Below are 20,351 nucleotides of genomic sequence, written 5' to 3'. Positions count from 1 at the left end.
CATTTTATTTAGATTTGATATAATGTTTGATATTCTCTATTTTTAACAATGTACTAATTAATAATATTTCAATAATTATTTGCGTTAGATGTACATATTTCGTCTTATATACCATGCATTTATGCATCATTTTTTATATATTATATATTTATAAATATAGGTAAAAATATTTATCTTTCCTTTTCTCGTTCTTTATATTTTACTATATTATATACATACATATTATGTATAAAATTATAACATAAAATTTAGATACATATAAATTTTTTCTCTTTTTTTCCTTTTTCTCTTTACATATACATGTATGCATATATCAATGTGGTTCTTTTTTCCTCTTCGGTAAGGATTAATTGAATACCAGACATGTGCGTAGTATCTACATGTATGTGCTCAGTACGGTATTCTCCGTATCGGACGACAAAAAATTTCGGATTCTCGTGGCATTTAGGTATTTCTACTCACAGTGTCGCTCTTGCCTTTTCGTACGTGCCATCGAGCTAGTGTGGAATTCGTTGTCTCGATCGATGTTCAGATTTCAATCCGTTCGCTTCGTGTACGCTCGTATATGATACCTCTGTACTGAAATTACACAGATACAACTACGTATGTATATACTAATACTAACGGTTACGATCACAAAGATGCTTTCAGTGTGAGCACCTATATATATATGTATATATGTACACACACACAGATAAACACATACACATACTTACTGTTTCCATACACGAACACAAATTCATCCATGCAAATTCATCTATATCGACAGTTGCCGAAGGTTTCAACTCACACACATACACATATACACACACATAGAGCCACACCATACACGTATTTACGTAAAATAACGATGGCTACGTTGAAACGATACTAGAGGCATTATTCAGACATGATCTCGCTTTATGGATTCAAAAATCAGAGACTTTCTCTCTCAATCTCTCTCTCTCTCTCTCTCTCTCTCTCTCTCTCTCTCATGTTAATACCGTCATTTATGCTCTTTCGCAGGCAAAGATTAATCAATGGCAGTAATTTAAAGCTTCTCTCTTCTCTTTCATATTGCATTCTTTAGCGAATTGTATTCAACGATAGGATAATTTTGAAACGAAGCACGGCGGCTCCGATTGCGTTGAAATTCTATCGAAATTTATATACATATTTTAGCGGAACAATAATGGCAAGAGCCAGGCATTATCGTGTATTTAACGAATTTTTTTTCTTTTTTTTCTTTCTATCTCTTTTTATCTATCTAACTATCTATTTCGATATATTTCGATCTATTCGATTCCTTTTATATTTATATATAATATGTATATTAACGTATTTAAATATCTTAAAGATTTTTATTATTATTCGTAATTCTTTATATTTGTTAAAATATAAATGCAGAGAATCGGAACGTCATACATGTATCATATTAAATCGTAAAGTGAATCGATTATAGAGAGAATGAACGGACGGACGGATGGGAGATGATGATTGAGAGTGAGGTGGAAAAGAATCGAGAATCGACGGATGTATTCGCGTAATCGGTACATTTACTAAATTTACATGCGTGTAAATCAAGCGTGGCTATACGTACGCCAGGAATCATTATACCAATGTGCCATTAAAATTAATGAACACGTTCTGTCTGGAGTTTTTCGATCGTTAATGAGATCTAGTATCGGCCGACACCGGTATCGATAATAACAATAAATACAAAGGAAACCGATTATTGCGCGATCAATGGTCACATTCTATGTCTATTTTATTCATTCTATATTTTTGTATATTCGTAAATATATGAGGAGATTCGTAGAAAGTTTTAATCATTTTAGTTTGTTCATTTTTACAACATTTCTTTAAATTAATTTCTTTTTAGAATTATATTGGAACATATATTTTGATTCTTCTTCTTTAATTAAACATATCGTGAATCACGTTTTTGAGAAAAACTTAATAATAAAAATGAGAAAATATTTATTTAACAAAAACAAAATGCATCGATTAACTTCAATACGAGTAAAATTTAATACACGTGTAATATATCTACAAATAAATATCGTCCAAATAATTCCGGTATAATAATCTGCATGCCCTACAGTATCAATTTGCCGAGTCTTTGCATCCTACGCATGTATATCTTTCCTTTTTCTCTTTTTATTTCTCTCTCTCTCTCTCTCTCTCTCTTGCTTTTAAACTCAATTAAACGATCGTCATTACTCGTTCGATCGTTCATTGGCTCGTATCTAAATCGTCTAAATTCGTATGATTTGTCAGGGATGCGAGGGATGGAACGAACGTTCAATACATCGATTACTATTAAATCTCCCTAGTCGTTCACGAGTATCCTTGGGATATTATTTTTGATCATCATTTCCACCCTCGGCCCCTAACCCGTCCCGTCCTCCTTACCCTTTTTAATCCACCATTCGCTACATTCGTGGATGGAACGATTCGTTTGAAAGCGAGAGCTCACTCGGTAATTATCTACAAATTAAAATCCCTCTTTGCACTCCAAAGTACTCTCCTCTGCGGCCACTTTCATCGGAAACAGCAGTAGGTAGTGGTAGAGGTAGTAATAGTAGTGGTGGTAATGTTGATAGTGTTGGTGGTTACTGGCGTTCTCGTATCTACATTAGAGAGAAAGAGATAACAAACGGCATTTATTCGTTAAAACGGTATTAGAGAGAATTAACGTTAGTTAAACCGCCCGCTACGAAAATCATCTCTAAACAACACACTTTATTCGATTACCAGATGGGAGCATAGGGCATTCACCGACGCGACGCAAATACACTAATTAATTTCTACGATATAGTTTGTACTTTTAAAATTGCTAATACGAACGTTTTTTTCGATGACGTGTTGTTATCCTGTTCCACGATATTGGAATGTATATAAGAATTCGAAAAAATGTTGGAACCTTCTGTCTTGATTTAAGTACTCCACTTTTGCTTTCTACTATCATCGCAATATTTTTTATCTCTTCGTTGTATTATCATTTAATTTCCGTTTATTCACTGTCTCAATTTGTTCCACGTTCATGGATTAATCGAACGAAAATTATTTTACATTTCTCTGTTTCTCTATTTCTCTTTCTCTTTTCCTTTCATTTCACTATTTAAGTTTATATGCACGTAATGACCTGTTTCATGTTCACGACTAAATCGAACAGAAATTATTTCCTTTAGTTTACTTCTCTCCCCCTCTCTCTCTCTCTCTCACATTCTATTTCTCTTCGTCTTCGTTATTGTCCCTTCCATTTAACGATTTAGGTTTATATGTATGTAAGCTTCCCTTTAAGCTCGTATACTTCGCTCAGGAGACGAAGCGAAGGGAGTACTGTCCAAAGCACCCGTACGCGTTTCCACGCGCCATTGTCCGCAGGATCGGTTCTGTCTCTCGAGACATTAAGCACCATGCACGTACAATGATCCCGTGTCCACATCTCCCTTACGGACGTACGCATACGCGTTCGCGAATGTTCGTTGTATCATTAACTGTATATGGCAACAAGGCTATTCCGCTTTAGATGTATCTTGATCGTCAAACAGTACTACGTGGTACGGACTATTGTCATACTCCTTAGTATCATTGCTCGAAGGATTGAAGGATTACTACGTTAATCCGAACATCTATCAGCTGTTATGCTACAATCCATTCAAGCATCATCGGTATTAGTATTCTATCGTCTTCAAATTAACAATCAAATTTCTAGAAGATCGTTCGTTATTATCCTTATTATTTATACTTTTATATTTGACAACTTGAAAAAGAAAAACATCGTTCTGCATATGTTTTGAAACAACGTGTGCTCTGTTTAAAAAAAGGAAAACTTTGAAGCTAATTAATAATTAATGCATCGTTCTGCTTGTGTTATTGGAATACACTAACGATAAGAAAGTTGTTAAACTAAATGGCTGTAAAATACGTTAAACTATGCATCCATCAGCTGTTTTTCTACAATCCACTGAAGTTTTAATGTTTCATTGTTTTCGAATTAATGATCAACTTTCAAGATAATTGTTAAATAATTGTATTTCCATATACGTACTCTTACATCAGATGGTAATATAAAAAAAAGTGTTGAAAAAACGGTGTACCGCATGTATTTTTGAAATACATTGCCGTTTAAAAAAGCATAAAGGAAGCCGTGAAGCTGAATGTCTGCTGCATTTTCCCCTTACTCTCTCTTTCTCTCTTTCTTTCTCACTATCCATCTTTCTTTTGCTCGCGGGTTCTTCTGGATGCCAGACCTGGCATCCTAAGAGCATGAGAGAACCAAGCTAATATCCACGAAGGAGCCTTTATTTTTCTTTATTAGCCCGTCGCAGTAACAATGGTCGGGCCGAGCATCCGGTGTCAATGGTCTGGCTTTTCGCAAGCACGAAGAAAGGAGAGAAATAGAGGAGATGGGGAAATAGAGGGATGTGAAGGTGAAGGACGAGGAGGAGGGAGAGGAGGAGAAAGAGGAAGAGGAAGAGGAAGAGGAAGAGGAAGTAGAAGGCTTGCAAACCGGCCGAGCGAATACTTTCTTCTCTTCTTCTGGAAGCTGCCCTCTCCTCTTCTCGAGTTAGCTGCATCTGCAACATTTCACCCTCCTCTCCCCTTCATCCTACGTGAATGAGAAAAAAGAGAAGAGCATAGAGGTAGAAAAGACTGGGAATGGGTGGGTGGTGGTTAACGGGGAAAAAAAAACTCCTCGTACAGACCGTCGTAGACGATGTTACGCGAAGAAGAAGTGGAAGAAGAAGAAGAAGAAGAAGAGGATGATGAAGAAGAATAAGAAGAAAGAAAGAGAGGAAAAAAAACAGGGATATAGAAAGATATAAAGGGAGAAAAAAGAAAAAGAAAAAGAAAATGAAAGAGAAAAAAGAAACGCGAAGAAGTTGGAAAAGGATCTGGGGATTCGGAAGAAGGAGAAACACATCGCCTTCGGCATCTAGTCTTCCTCTTCTTTTCCACCAGAAGATGTTGCACCGGTTCTTTCACGATCCTCTTATTCTTTCTCTCTTTCTCTTTCTTTTTCACCCTCAACGTCATGGTAGTTCCTTCTAAATAGCCCATGTGACGCTACCAGCCACCGTATTACATTCCACGCACGCTGACACGGAACCGAGAACTACAACGATCTTACTCTATCCCTCTGTATAGTATATACACATACATTCTTCTACTCTATTCTCTCTCACTACCATACTTTCACACGCTGGCGCACAGGAACGGTTATATTCCTTGAGAACCACAGAGAGATAGAGAAAGAGAGAAAGATGGAACAGGATTCCGATGGTTTCTAACGCTAGAGATGGCCGCGTCGATGCGTGTTATCCTCCTTCTGCTCCTCTTCCTTCTCCTCCTCTTCTTCTTCATCCTTCTCTATCTTCTCTTTACTCCTTTTAGATTTACGTTCCTCTACCACATTGCTCCACACCATCGTTCTCCATTAGCTGTCTCTCTCACTCACTCATTCTTTTTCTTACTCACTGTCTCGCTTTCTCTCTCGTTTAGTTCATTTTTTCATTTTTTTTTCCTTTTTTATCGTCCTCTCACTCTCTCGGTGTTCCCTTCATCCATTAAGTTTTATGTTTACGAGCTAAACGTACGTCGATTATGATCCTTTTGTTAAGTATGAACATTGGATCGATGGGACAATGTTGAACGAGTTCATTAAATTGGAGATGATTATATCGAGAAAAATTGTTTTTCTTTTTTTTTTCTTTTTTTTTTTCGAACGATATTACGAAAAGGCAGGTATACCGATTATTCTCACCATAAAGATTGAGTCTGACTTAAACTAGGTATAGAATATTCTATTCGATCTTACGATCTTACGCGAAACTCCGTAATGGACTTTGACGGTGAATTCCGATTGACTCGTAAAGAAGGAACGATCAATCTCGATGAACGAGGGATATATATCTTAAGAACGATCCATCAATAACCATCGACTTTCATGGCTAATCCGAAAGAAAGATAGACGAAATATTTTTCCATCGGCATATATTATAATATACGTTTTGAAAATAAAAAAAAAAAAATGAAAATAAAATAAAAAATTCTCTCTTATTCTAAATAACAAATCTTTCTCATTATTCAATCGTATAGCATAAATTCATGTTTAAATTAATATTTCTTATGAACCTATTTGTAAGGAACAATTTGTTTCTTTTTTCAGATCGAAGATGAAACGGCCATTGGTGCTGACGTGCTTCCTGCTGCTCCACTCCAGTATCCTGGGTGCACCACGAACAGGTAAGTAAATATCATAGATTAATGGCTAATCCATGAATGAGCTCATTCGTAATCTCATTCGATAATTGAAAAAAGTAAGAGTTTATAGAGTTAAATGTTGTCCGACGATTTGTGTAATCGAATTTAGTCGATATGCCGGAAAATCCATTTAAGTAGGTTGTTTTTTTTATCGTTTTATATGAAAGAATGTTGGAAGAGATACAGTATAGAGTTAGTTGGATCTTAAAAAGAGAAAGAGATGAGAAGAGATAAAGAGAGATGAAGAGATGGAAGAGAATGAGATCCTTAATCCAGCAAGGTCGTTCGGGAATCTGTCGTGAACCCGTGCGAAAACAACGTCGAGGGGTGGATTATGATGATCGTGGTAATAACGTCGGAAGGACTCGTGAATGGCTTTCTATCTCTCTTTCTCTCCTTTTCTCTTTCTCTCTCATTCATTCATTTTCCCGTCTATCCCTTTCTCTATCTCTTCCTCTCACCCCCTTCATCTCTTTCCATCTCCTTCTCAGTCTCGACGTAATGCACACTCAACCGTGCCACATAACGGCGGACCTTTCCTCTACCATCCTTTTCTCAATTGTACTCGGATAGACAAATTAGTCTTCGCGTTTCCCCTTTTCCACCGGTCTTATTCTCACCGAACGTTCCAACATTTTGTACTCGCTTTGAATGGCGCCTCGTTTCCTGGACGAACAAGACTAGACGTTTTGGCCAGGATTTTAAGTAAATACGATGTTCCTATTATTGTCAATGGACGTTGGTCCTTTTTCTTATTTTATTTTATTTTTATTTCTTTTCTTATTTATTTTGTTCTCTACAAAAAAATGTTTTTTCTCCCTTATTTTACTCATTAATTTGATCTATTTCGTTAAAATTTTTCTAACCTGTCAAGAATTTCCTTAATATACAACTAACTATCTTACATTTATATATATATATATATAATTATATAAGTGTATAATTATGTCTCAGGTACAAGAAAGTTCCGACATAGTCGCGTACCACTCGCAAGGCGTTATCATGTCTGCTTATGCAGATACCACTCGTCGTATCACATTTTCAGAGACAGCAGAACATCTTTGCATAAGTCACGGTTTGTCTTCGTGAATTCAAACATCGTACGTTCTATCTCTTTCTGTCTCACTTGGTCTATCTGCCTACCTGTCTCTGTTTCTCCATCTCTCTATCTTTCTCTTTCACTTATGTGACATTTACGCGGGTGGCACAGAATTTGCGAATAATTTCCTAGATGCGTTATAGAACTTTGTCTAGTTTTATTCAAATCCTCGTCATAATTTCTAAGAAAGAACTTTTCGATTACTTATCCCTGTTTATTTTCTTCTGCTAATAATTTTTTTTTTAATTATTCTTTTTCATACACACGGGAGTAATTTTCTCGAGACTTATTTTTATTTGTCACGAACAAACTTCTCGTGCGAGGAACCAACACCAATTTAGGAATCAACGAACTATTTTAAAAATGCTTTTAGATTATTAACAATTCATTCTGTTTTGTATCGTTTTTAATTATTTATTTATTTTCTTTTTCTCACGAATATTCTCGAAACTATTCTCGAAACTATTCTCTCTCTCTCCTTCTCTTTTACAAACGAATGCACGCGAGAACGGATGTATATATTTATTTACTTACCAACTCTTAGCTAGGGAAATAACTAACAATTTTGGTATTTACCAGTAAAGTAACCGCGAGCAATAGTTAAAGTTGACCCCATCGCGAAAGGTTGTAAAGCTCATTCGCACGATCGAAAGCAAAGTGGCTGGTTCGTCGAGTCACCGTTACGGTTACGACAGGTAGATTGTAAAGGAACCGCAGTGCGTCGAAGAATAGCGTACGGGGAAACCGGACTTTCCACCCTTCCGACTTAATTGGCGGCTTTAAGAGTTCGCTTCGGCCAGAACACCCCAGCATAGTCCTCTTCCTCTCTTTCTCTCTCTCTCTCTCTTTGTCGAAAGATCGAAGTGTCGCCACTTTGAAAGCTCGCCGAAACTCTCGAAAGACTCGAAACTCGATAATGGCACGAAACACGAGGGAAATCGCGAGAGAGACAGAGAGATAAAGAGACGGAAGAAAATTTATTGTACACGCAAAGGGAATCAGTAGGGATAAAGCAAATAGAATTTATATAAATTAACAATAAAATTTCTAATCAAATAAATGTCAACGTTACATGAGATTAAATTAAATTCGTTAAATAAATATTAAATAAAAATAAGAAAGATTCTATTATTCTTTTTAATGGGCCGAGAAACATTGAATTGAATTCACATTTACTTGGGAAAAAAATCAATATTTTTGTATACATGTGATAAAATAGAGAAGAACAATAATAGAAATTTTTATTTTATCTCGATAAAATGGATAGACAAATAAATAGAAAGAAATTCACTTTTCTTATTTGGTCAGACCACATAGACGAGATCTTGTATTGGATTAAACCAACCGAGAGAAAGTGAGAACAAAGAAAGATATATACATATATAGATAGATAGATAGATACATATATAGAAAGAAAGAGAACTAGATAGACATAGAAATAAACAGACAGACAGATAGACGGACAGACAGGAAGTATAGGAAGTGGAAGGATAGCTATGCCATTCGTCTCTGTCTTTTCACAAATTTGATTTCTACCCACTCGTATTTCAGTGAAGTCGATGGCTAAAAGCCTCGAGAAGTTGAGTTAATAAGTGTCATTTCCTTCGGTCTACGGTGGTATGCTAGAGGCATCTAGATAAATCTTCGTTTTTGCAACATCTCTCGCTTTCTCCATCGGTTTAACGCACACATTGTTAACGCTCACGCATAAATACGTTTCTCGTTGAAGCTGACTGTGGAAACGGTAAATCTACGTGCTTTTGCGAACCACATATATGTATATATACATATATGTATGAATGTATTCAAGATATAACTAGGAACATAGAAAGAGGAGATCTTTGTGTGCGTGCATACGCGTCTCTGCGTAAGTAACATGTATGCGTGTTTATATATACGTGTCATAGCACACGAAGCACAGGCATCCTATTATCTCGAATATCAGGAACGTGTTAAGTTCACGGCAAGGCGCCGCTTTGTCTCGTTCACGTACACAAAGCGCGTAAAATCGAGGCACTTCGATGCACGCTATGCTTAGAGACGAGTTTCTTCGATGTTTTCGTCGATTCGTCTTCTCTTCATTTCTGAACAAGTGTATAACGAGAAGAAATAAAGAGAAGATAAAGGGAGAGAGAGAGAAAGAAAAAAGAAAGCTCATCTTTCATGTATATACATGCAATTTAGCATTGCGGTGGCCGTCGCATCTCTTCAGCAATTTACCACGCGAATTATAATTCAAATTCGTTATATCCTGTAATAACTTTGAAGGGAGACCAAGGGAGAGAAGAAAATAGCGAGAAAGAGAGATAAAGAAGAAGAGAGAAAGAACATCTGCTTTGGAGTAATCTACGTGGAAAAAGGGTCGGGCAAACTTTGATAGAAACAAGCTTTTTCATCGGAAAAGAACTAATTTTACGATGAGAAAAGTGCACGGTTACAGGCTAAAGGGGAATAGGTAGGATATAAAGAGAAAAAAATACTCTTGAGAGAGAAAAAGAGAGAGAAACGAAGAAGAGACAACGCGAACCGCTGAATTCGTTTCTCCTCCTCGGCCCGGTGGTTTTGCAGCGTCGTAATAAAAGTGCATTTTCTATCTCTCCCCCTTATACAGGTCGAGACTGAATGAATATTAGCAGGAAATGAACAACGCGACCTTTCGGTTAACGTGTCGAGAATCTTTTTTTTCCATTTTTTCCTTTTTTTCTTTTTTTCTTTCTTTCTTTCTTTCTTTCGATTTCATAAAAATTTCACTGAACATAACAGAAAATATTCTCGTATAAAAAGGATCCTCACAGTTACATGATAATAATAATATCACATTTCTTTTTCATCCCTTAATACCACCTATGTTTTCTCTCTTTAAATTTATTTATTTTCTTTATTTTCTTGTATCTTTTATAAAATTAAAGAAAATTTGATTTTTTCGTAATCACATACTCGTTTATGTTTAAAATTGTTTATTCACTTATTTTTTTCTGTAACGAAGATGAAGAAAACGATAAGGATAGTAGAGACGGGTGTTATTTTTATTACCACGAATGCTCCCTCACCTGAGTTTCTCCGTTAGATGGGATACTACTTTGGCGTACATGCGAGTATGCTCAGGCTGGGTTCGAATGAGCGATCATAAACCCCCGGAGGGGTAGCGAAATGCAAGCGAGCGAGGGCTCGAGTCCACTCTGAGTTTCGAGTGCTGGGTAACCTCGTAAAAAACACTTCTATTTCCACGGCCATTTAGCTCGATCCTCTTTGATGATTTCCCTTTATTCTTCTTTCTCTTTCTCTTTCTCTCTCTCTCTCTCTCTCTCTTGCTATATATCTATCTATCTTTTCCTCTTTCCCCCTTCCATGCTTTCTTTTTTTCTCTTTCTCTTTCTCTCTCTTTCTTTCTTCCAAATTTTTTTCCTCTTTTAATCCCTGTGCTCTTCTCTTTCTTCTCATTTTATTTCATACCACAGCAAACCTTTTTCTCTCATCGAGATCGTAACGCATTAGTTCGCAACACGTTCTTATTCTACTCTCTTTACTCTCTCTCTCTCTCTCTCTCTCTCTCTTTTTTCTTTCCATCTTTTTCAACCTCGTTCTTTTCTTTTCCCCTTTTTCAACTCACGCTTACTTACTCTTCCTATCTTGTTCTACTAGCCCTTCCCAACACTCCCTTCTTCCACAGTTTTTCGCATCAAGCAACAACACATGCTAGTTTTCTCGCTCTTTCTCTCTCACTTTTCACAACACACCCTTCTCTCGCTCGACCGAGTGTAAAACCAAGAATCACAGAGAAGGGACGTCGATTTTCTCCCTTCCGTCGAACTCGCCAAACACCGGGAACCCATAGGCATCATCTAACTCATGTGTTCGTGTACGAGCCGATTCAACGGTGGTTCGCATAATTTTCTCGGCTGTTCTACACCGTGAATTTCTCTTTCTCTCTCTCTCTCTTTCTCTCTCTCTCTTCAACAACTCGCGCGAAATCACCCTTATCTGACCACAAAGCTGATATGCACGTTCTCTCCCAGTGGTTCTGCGATAACGGGACTCCGACCCCGTGAATTTTCGAACGAGGGACTTCACTACTGTTGCACGCAGCTTAGAAGTTGCGATAATAGGGGAAAAAAGTATGGAAGTAGGCTCTATATAGATAATTCGATGAATGTTTGCTCGAATAGAATTTTGATTAACTATACAAATTTAAATCATTTGATTTCATTTTCTGACAAATTAGTTAAATTACAATTATTAGTATTAATAATAAATATATATATATATATTCTTTCTTTTTACTAAAGTTCGATTTGCTTTTAAAATAACCATAAAAAAAGATTTTTGTAACATAAAAAAATTATTATTGTATCATTCATCAATGTATAATTTAAAATTATATATATATTAGAGATACCGAAAAGTAATAAAAATTTCTTCGATGAGTACACTCAAATTTAGTTTGTGTTAATGAAAAATCAAAGGACTTTTTAAAAAGGGAATTGAACAATTTTCTTTACGTAAGGCAAAAAGTGCTAGAGAATAATGAAAAAATTTTTTGTAGATTAGCGTTTAAAATTTCTTAAATAAATATATGTTTGTCGCCAGCAAAGAAAAATTTTGAGTACTTCTTGGTACCCCTCATATATTTTGCGACTTTTAATTTTTCTATTGTTTATTTAGGGATATATTATTTAATGGTTATCTGATTCTTTTAGTTTTTTAAGTATATAATTGATAGCGTTGCATTACAATTTATTAAATTTTAATTTTTTTTAGGTTACAAGAATCTTTTTTTATGGACTTTTTTAAAGCAAATCGAATTTTGGTTAATAGAAAACATTATTTCATTTTGGCAATTATTAAAAAAGTTACAAAATGAATTAAGTGAACAGAAGTAGTAGCTTCTTTTTGCCATTTTATAGGTTATAAGGTCAAAAAATATCCATTTTTGGATTGAACATAGATAATTATGTTACTCAAATATAAAATAATAAGAAAAAAAATTTGGAACATTACGCTAATTTATGTCTAATATATATGTAATGTAATTATATATGTAATATATATTTATATATTACATATATAATATACATATATAATATATTATATAGTTATTATAATAGTATTATATAGTATTATATAATATACATATATAATATATTATATATAAAATAATATATGTAATAATATATATATATATATATATATTATTTTATTGGAATAAAAAAAATAAAATGTCTGGTAAAATGTCTTTAAATTAGGTCAGTAAAAAGTAGGATAACATTTATTTTAGTATTCAAAAAAGTGATATTTCAAAATTTTGTCGAGTACGCGTATATTGAATCGTTTCTTCAATTTTTTTATTAACTACTAATACTTTAAATTTAATGTTTTCGTATTTATTGTTCTTTGCAATGTTTACATTTTGTTTTCGGGTAAACGATTTATATCTCTTTACTTTAGTACGACTCTGTCAGTCGAATTGTGAACGAGAACGTGATAAGTTGAGAGTCATAGACAACGATTATCAATTCTTCTCGATGCAGATAAAAAACAAGAGTAGGGAACAGGTTATAAAATACACCGATTCTTATATTTATAATAAAACCGATTTTGTGTTTTTTTGAAATATCATTATTTTTCTTTTATCCTGCTATGCAATTTAAATGTTTTTGTAATTTGTACCTGTACTTTTTACCATGTATTTTTTTCATACAAGCAAACTCAGATTTTAATTTGCGTAAAACAAATCAACACGAAATTATAAAGAGATGAGTATAATTAAACGGAGTTTTTTCCTATGATTATAATAAATTTGTTAACAGAGGAAAATTTTTAATTTTAGAATTTAAATGAAAAAAGAAAACACAGAAAAAAAATGTTACTCCTTTTGTTATCGTCTAATTTTTACATACAAAATTATCTTTATTCAGAAAACACTTTTTGTATATACAAAATACATACATACGTATATTCAATTGATAACTATTGGTTTCGTTCGTTAACGTTTTACGTAGCTATTCATGAAATGATATTGTTTGTAAAAAGAAAAAGTCCTAATGGCAATGGTACGGTCGACCGACCGAACATTTAAAAGAATTGCTAGAAAAGCGTACCTCTTGAAGGTGGGAGGAGAAAGGCGCTGGCAGAGAACGTAATTGGTTTCCTTTTCGTGTGTGCGAAAGAGTTTTGCAAAAGAAAAGAAACGCTGCGTATATACTAGAGTAGAATGAGTGAGAGAAAAAGAAAAAGAAAGAGAAAGCTTGCAAAGCTCCAGAAAGAAATAAAGGAAGAAAGAAAGAAAGAAAGAAGTAAAGAAGTAAAAAAAAGGATGAGAAGGAAGTAGAAGTAGAAGTAGAAAAGAAAGAAGAAAAAAAAGAAGAAGATGATGATGATGATGATGATGATGATGATGATGATAATGATAATGATGACGATGATGATAATAGAAAAGAGAAAGAGGAAAGAGAAATTTTTCTACGAGGAAGCAAACGAAAGGAAACCGTTTTCCAAACGGCCTTTCTTCTTTTCTCAACACACAAATGGTTCACGCCTGTCCTGTGAGATAGGTACGTAGGAAAGAAGAAGCGCTTTAATAAGCTCACGTAATTCATCCGCGAACGCGCTAAAAGCATTTTCCTTGGGTGCTCGACCGCCATATTATCCGCTCTTATTACGTACGTAGTACCTACGCGTACATATGTAAACATAGGTAGGGTATATGAGTCATATATGTATATGTAATTACATACACGTATATATATATATAGGAATTAGCATGTAACTATCTCCTATACTTTTCTATATTTCTTGTTAAATCTAGTCTGTACTTTGAGCCGCTTGAGAGGACACTTACATCGTACCGAGAAGAGTACCGTTGAAAATACTTTGAACAAAGGGAAAACTACCTTTTCATAGGTCTCTATGCGTATAATAATTGTATATAATATTATGCAAGCTCATACATATATATCTATATATATATATGTATAATATATGTATGCATGACATATACGCACGTAATATATGTACGTATATACACATATTTATATACGTGTAAAATTTACTAACCTACGTCAGCAATTCCTTTTTCGAGTATTCGCGGCTACTTAATCATTTATATTTCAATTAGTCGAGCTGAGTTTAAATGGTGAAAAATTATTTTTCCCACGTTTTGCTGTTCTCTGCCCTCTCTCTATCCGCCTATGGTTTTTATAAAAATTCTCAACATTATAACTTTTTTCGAAGTTCCAACGCACGAAAATATTCTAGATGCATGTTAACGAGCATTACAAATGAAAAAGGGTAGATGAGAATGGAATGGAATGTATAAGAACGAAAAAGAGAAAAAAGAAAGAGAACAAAAAAAAATATATAACATGTAGAGAGAACACAGGGACGTGGATAATTACGTTTCCATAAGTTCCAACGATTTTTCCAGTTCCTTCGTAGAGGAGAACGTAAAATCACGTGGAAGGTTAATCAGAGTCAAGGCAAATAAGCGAAGGATTCAACGTGCTAGGTAATTACTAAGGTCCGTTAAAGTGAATTCCGACACTGTTCCTCGAGCCTGAGTGCACACGCACGCGACGAGTAGTACGTGTGTGTTAGCAGCATGCGACGCACAAAAACAAAAAAATGCTAGCAAAAAAAGAGAAAGAGAAAGAAAGAGGTAGAAAGAGTGTGTGAGAGAGAGAGAGAGAGAGAAAGGAGAGAGAGTGCTGACGACGATTAAAAGCTCGGCCTTGCACACCTCTTCTCCTACTTCAATAACCCCCCTTCCGGTATGCCCTTTTTACGCATCAAGCTCTACCTTTGACAAAGCTAGAAGCATTTTGTTGAGTATTAAACTTGACTCTTTTAGTCCGATCCAGTCGTGTTTCCTGTTCATCAGAGAAAAAAAAACGAGAATGATTTCTCTATCTTTCTCTCTCACTCTCCCCCCCTCTATTTCTCTCTCTCTCTCTCTCTCTTTTATCGAGTGATTTGCTATTAACTTTGTAAATGAAATTATTTTACGGAAAAAAGAGGGGACGAAAGAGTTAAAACCACGAAGAGACAAATGCGCGAATATCCTTCCCTTTAATATTTTATACTTTCGTTATAATCCCTTTGCTGGCAGCTTACGTTTTTAGGTATCTTTCAATTAAATCGAAAACTTGGATAAAAAACGACGGAAAGATACGAGAAAAAAATTGTTTATATTTATTCACTTTTTCACCGATGTTTATTATCATGAAGAACTTTGCTAAAAATTTTCCTTTTTGATAATCATTAAAATGATTCGTACTTGATAAAAGTGTACGATTACCAATATTATCGGACTTAAATACCCTAATCGAAAAAACGATAATGTGGAATTGGGAGGAATGTTATGGTAGGAAAAAAAAAAGTTCGAATCGATTTCCGTACATGAAAAAAAATATCGCGTATGTGGTAATAGTGTGGAAAAATAGAAAAGTATTAGTACACGAATGAGCGAGGGGGAAGTTAGGGGTAGAAGAAAGAGTGGTTTGGTGAGAGAGAGAGAGAGAGAGAGAAGTTACGTCGTGCTGCTTTAGAGGGAATTTTTTGACGGCATTTGGGCTTTATATTTTACACCGGATTTGCCATTGCCGTTGTCGTCGTCATCGAGCATCGTTGAGGTTACCTTCGTAGATATATTTTTTCACCAGTATATCCTGTTGCGTTCGTCGCAATGTATTTCTGTAAAAGCTTGGTTTTCTCGTCCTTCAAAATTCTTGCGTAATTATGTACTACGCAAAAGATAGGAAATTTGCTAACGTAAAATCTACAGGGAATCGTTGACTCTCACAATTTTTATTATTTTTTTCCTCAAATTGTGTCCTTTTATCAATATGCAATGTTTCAACAAATCTAATACCTATTCGTTAATTATCGTCTATTTTTGTTCTTTCAAATATTATCTTTTTCTTTTTCTATACTTACTTTATTATACTATATATATATATATATATACCTTTATATATGTATATACAGGTAACCCTCCTATAACACGGTAGATAGGTTCCTAGAAAATGTCGTGTTGTGTGAAACTTTTCTTGTATGAGACTTTTGTTTTCAGGCCATGGAGATGAAAAGAAATACTTTCGGCAACACTATGTCTTTAAGACGGCAAGCCTCGTCGCGGCTGTAGAAGTACAGTGTTGTACAAAGGTTTTTGAAAGGAAACCGTATTATAGAATGTCGTGTTGTATGAGGGTTCCCGCAATTTAGGAATCGTGTTATAACGGAACCGTGTTATAAGATGCCGCGTTGTAGGAGGGCTACCTGTATATATATTTTTTTTTTTTTTTAAATTCATGTGTACATTTATTGATTTCAATTGTCACGAACAATCTTGATACTGTGAATGCACACATTCACATATTATCTTTCCCTTTTTATCTTTTACATTTTGTACACTTCTGTGTATACATATACACGTATACGAACGAATATACGTAACATAGACTTAGAAACTTAGAGAAAGGGAGAGCGAATGATAGAGAGAGAGAGAGAGAGAGTGGGAGAGGGAAAGAGAGAAAAGGGGGATACTAGGCGCACCAGATAGTCGGCGCTTTGTATTTGCCCATTAATAGTGAACTACCATCCTAACTGGTTGCCTAGTCGGCGCTGAGAAATTAGCGGAGGCGCTAATTGCGTTACGTAACCTAGTTAGGGATGTGTGCACTTGGAAATTCGAAGCGAAGATCCTCTCTTCCTCTCTTCCTACTTTCTCTCTCTCTCTCTCTCTCTCTCTCTCTTACTCTTTCGCTCTCTTTCTCTTTCATACTCTTTATCGTCGACTCCAACTAGTTTTTCTTTTCTTTCTTTCATTCTTCCTTTCTTCCGCTCTGATTTTTGTCGTTTCTTTTACATTTTTCCTCTGTTCCTCTCGATGCCAAACGAGGCTTTTCGTTCTAATTACGATCGTTGCCTTACGCCATCCCACAATGACCCCCTTTTCTCCGTGACCTCCCCTTCCCATCCTATTAGATATCTTCTACTACTGCTATAGCAAGTAGTACTAATACGCAAACGGGATCCGTCCTGACTAGAACAGCTGACACGAATCACTGATTCGTACGTACCTCATTCTCTTAAATCGCGTTTTTAATCATTTTCATAAATTTTCCTCTTTTTTCTTTTTTTACCTTTTTTTCTTATTTATAAGTATCCTGATATTTTTTAATATTCTATTTGTATTTTTTCCCAATTATTATATTTATTTAACATATGATAAAAATGGTAAATTCGCTGTAAAACTTAATAATAAAATTAATCATAAATTTACTTGTTAAGACAACAAGTAACAAATACTAAATAATAAGTATTTATATTGTTGACGTTATTACACAAAATTAACAACGATTAGAAAGAAGGTTGATTGAGACGATATTAAATTTAAAACAAGGTACGATTCATAGGAACTTTAACTTAGAAAATTCTATGAAATATTTATAAAGAATTTACATATATATTGGATAATGTTACATATCATAAGATTCGTCTTGACAGCCGCTATTAGAAAATAAATATTAAAATATAGCATTGTATTTAAAAAAACAAAGTTGACCTAAAAATCTTGAAAGAGACTCAGCCAAGCAAAAAAAACTAACGTCACATTATAGTCCTGAATTTTTTATGCAATATTTTCTCAATAAACTTTTCTGCTTCTATCATACTTTCGGAGCTTTAAGGTTGCAAGCGTTAATGAATCACCCTGTATATAAATATTGTAAACAAATTCAATTAGTTGTTTGCTGCGTCCACAGAATAAAATATATACAAACTTTATATCATAGAAAAGTTGGACAGGTAAAAAAATCAGAACATATTGTTTTGATCCTGTTGAACATTTCGTCCTTTTATTAGGACTTCTTCAGCAACGATAAAATACAAGTATTACATAACCTCAAAAATACATAGTTCTTCGAAACGATAAATATACAATAATATTTTTAATTTATTCCTATATATATATCAATGTTCCGAGTCTTCTATGTATTACTAAGATATACATTTTTTTTATAACACATAAACTATACTTAGCACCAATAATTCGTGATTAATTAAAAATTCATAAAATTAAATTAAGCATGTAATTAAACAGTAATCAATCTAGACTAGTGTTTAATAGTCTAGGTATCTTATTAGTGTAGTGTCATCTATTCTTTTAAAGTCATATTGTAGAGTGGTAGTTAAATTTTAAAATTTTGTTATAAATACTGCTTATATATAGGTTATTTGTGTCAGTTCTGAAATTAACCGTATTATTATTTCGTTGATATTCCTTTAAAACCAATATTGTAAATAAACATAATATAATAAATAGAGAAATAAATAAATATATATATATAAATTAAGTCTGAACAGTGCAAAAATTTAGTAGATAGCATGCCAAGACGCATAAAAGCCGTATTGAAAGCTAAAAGAGGGTATACGAAGTACTAAAATTTCATTTTTGCAAAGTCAAAAAATTGATCAAATCCCGGATTTTTAAATTTCTTTAATTTTGCTTAAAATATGTAACTTATTTAAATTATTTCTGTAATTACAAAAGCTATGTAAAAATTTAAACACTGTGAAAACATTTGATCAATTGTTTGAGTCACTGCATATTACATTTTTATATATAGGAATACATTGAACGAAAAAAGATAGCACGTGAATATAATTTATAAATGCGATCATCTTCATCTTCATCGTCATCGTCATCGTCATTGTCGTCATCGTTGTCGTCAGATAAAAAGAGTGGGTCAAGCCTTCCATCGCACTTCTCTGAGCTCGATGTAAATATATAAATATACATTGTGCTGTTGAGGAGAACTTATCCCAATTGTGATACCACCAACACGACCCTACGAATTCTCGAAGTGGCACGTGTATATATACATATATATTTGCTTTATGTATATACGTGTATATTTGTCGTATTTGTATGTGAGCAAGCAAGCAAAGAGAGACAGGACTATGGCTGCATAAACATAAAGCCAAAGCTCTAGCGTTCGATACGTCGACAGTGAGTTTCAATGCGAAATATCTGTCTGGTTGAAACGGAACGACCGTGGCTATCTCGATGCACCACCGGTTGTCCACGATCGACCGTCAAGAGACAAGGGGTGAAAGGGAGAAAACGGATATGTCCTGGTAATAATGGAGAAGCATTAATTTCAATCCCGTACTTTTATTTCTTTTTGACATATAGGTTTGATAGTAGCCACTATATATATATATTTCTGAATATCGAGACTTTTGTATTTTATTATTAAAATAATCAATTTTTCTTTTTTCAATTAAAGGAAGAATATATTATTCAGTTAAGAATATGATCTTATAATTCTTATATCTTTTTTTTCTTTTTTTATAAAATTTAATATTATTCGATTCTTTTTTTCTAATATATTGGAACTACACATTTTCGAATATCAAGAATTAATTTTGCTTCCTTTAGTAAAAATGATTTTTCTGTCAATTAGGCAATTGGGAAGGAATGTTATTCAATTCACACATTAATCGGTAATTTAAAAATAGTCTTTTCATTGGTTTCGTTTATATAATCGATCGATTAAAAGTTAGCTCTACTGCATTTTATATTTTACTTCTATAATATTTGATCATTTTCAATATTACTTTTTGTGACAAATGAATACAATATTAATTTTTTATTTTAGCTTTCTGAATTTATTATTAATAATCTACAAAAGAAACGATGAAAAATACGAATTAAAATTGATCGTTAATTTGTATGTATTCGTTTAATTTGCTTCCAGTAAGTAATATGTTAAGAATATAACGTTACATGTTTCAATATATTTTGATAATTCAAAAAGTAAAATGAAATTAAATATATATTAATAATTAAACGTTTATCACAGTATAAAATATTTTTATCGATAATTAGATGGAAATGGTTGAGAAGAAAAACATACGAATCGTTTATACATATACTTTTCAATGTAGTGAAAATACACTTGATCACTAGATCATATATCAAATTTCTCATTATCAATCT

The 20,351-nt window shown here is 33.9% G+C and overlaps 1 protein-coding gene across 1 annotated transcript in view; it reads left to right on the top strand.

Annotated features, from left to right (window-relative positions):
- LOC107063752 (uncharacterized) overlaps positions 1-20,351 on the top strand; it is a 260,720-nt gene that overhangs the window by 134,094 nt on the left and 106,275 nt on the right. The window contains exon 3 of the mRNA XM_015315817.2: positions 6,158-6,234. Coding sequence (XP_015171303.1) covers positions 6,165-6,234 — 70 coding nt within the window. The 5' untranslated portion in view covers positions 6,158-6,164. The remainder of the gene's footprint in view (positions 1-6,157; positions 6,235-20,351) is intronic.

This window comes from Polistes dominula, unplaced genomic scaffold, assembly GCF_049000335.1.
Source record: "Polistes dominula isolate Pdom_NZ unplaced genomic scaffold, Pdom_raw_medaka contig_25, whole genome shotgun sequence".
NCBI lineage: Eukaryota > Metazoa > Arthropoda > Insecta > Hymenoptera > Vespidae > Polistes > Polistes dominula.
This window is presented reverse-complemented; position numbering and strand designations above follow the sequence as displayed.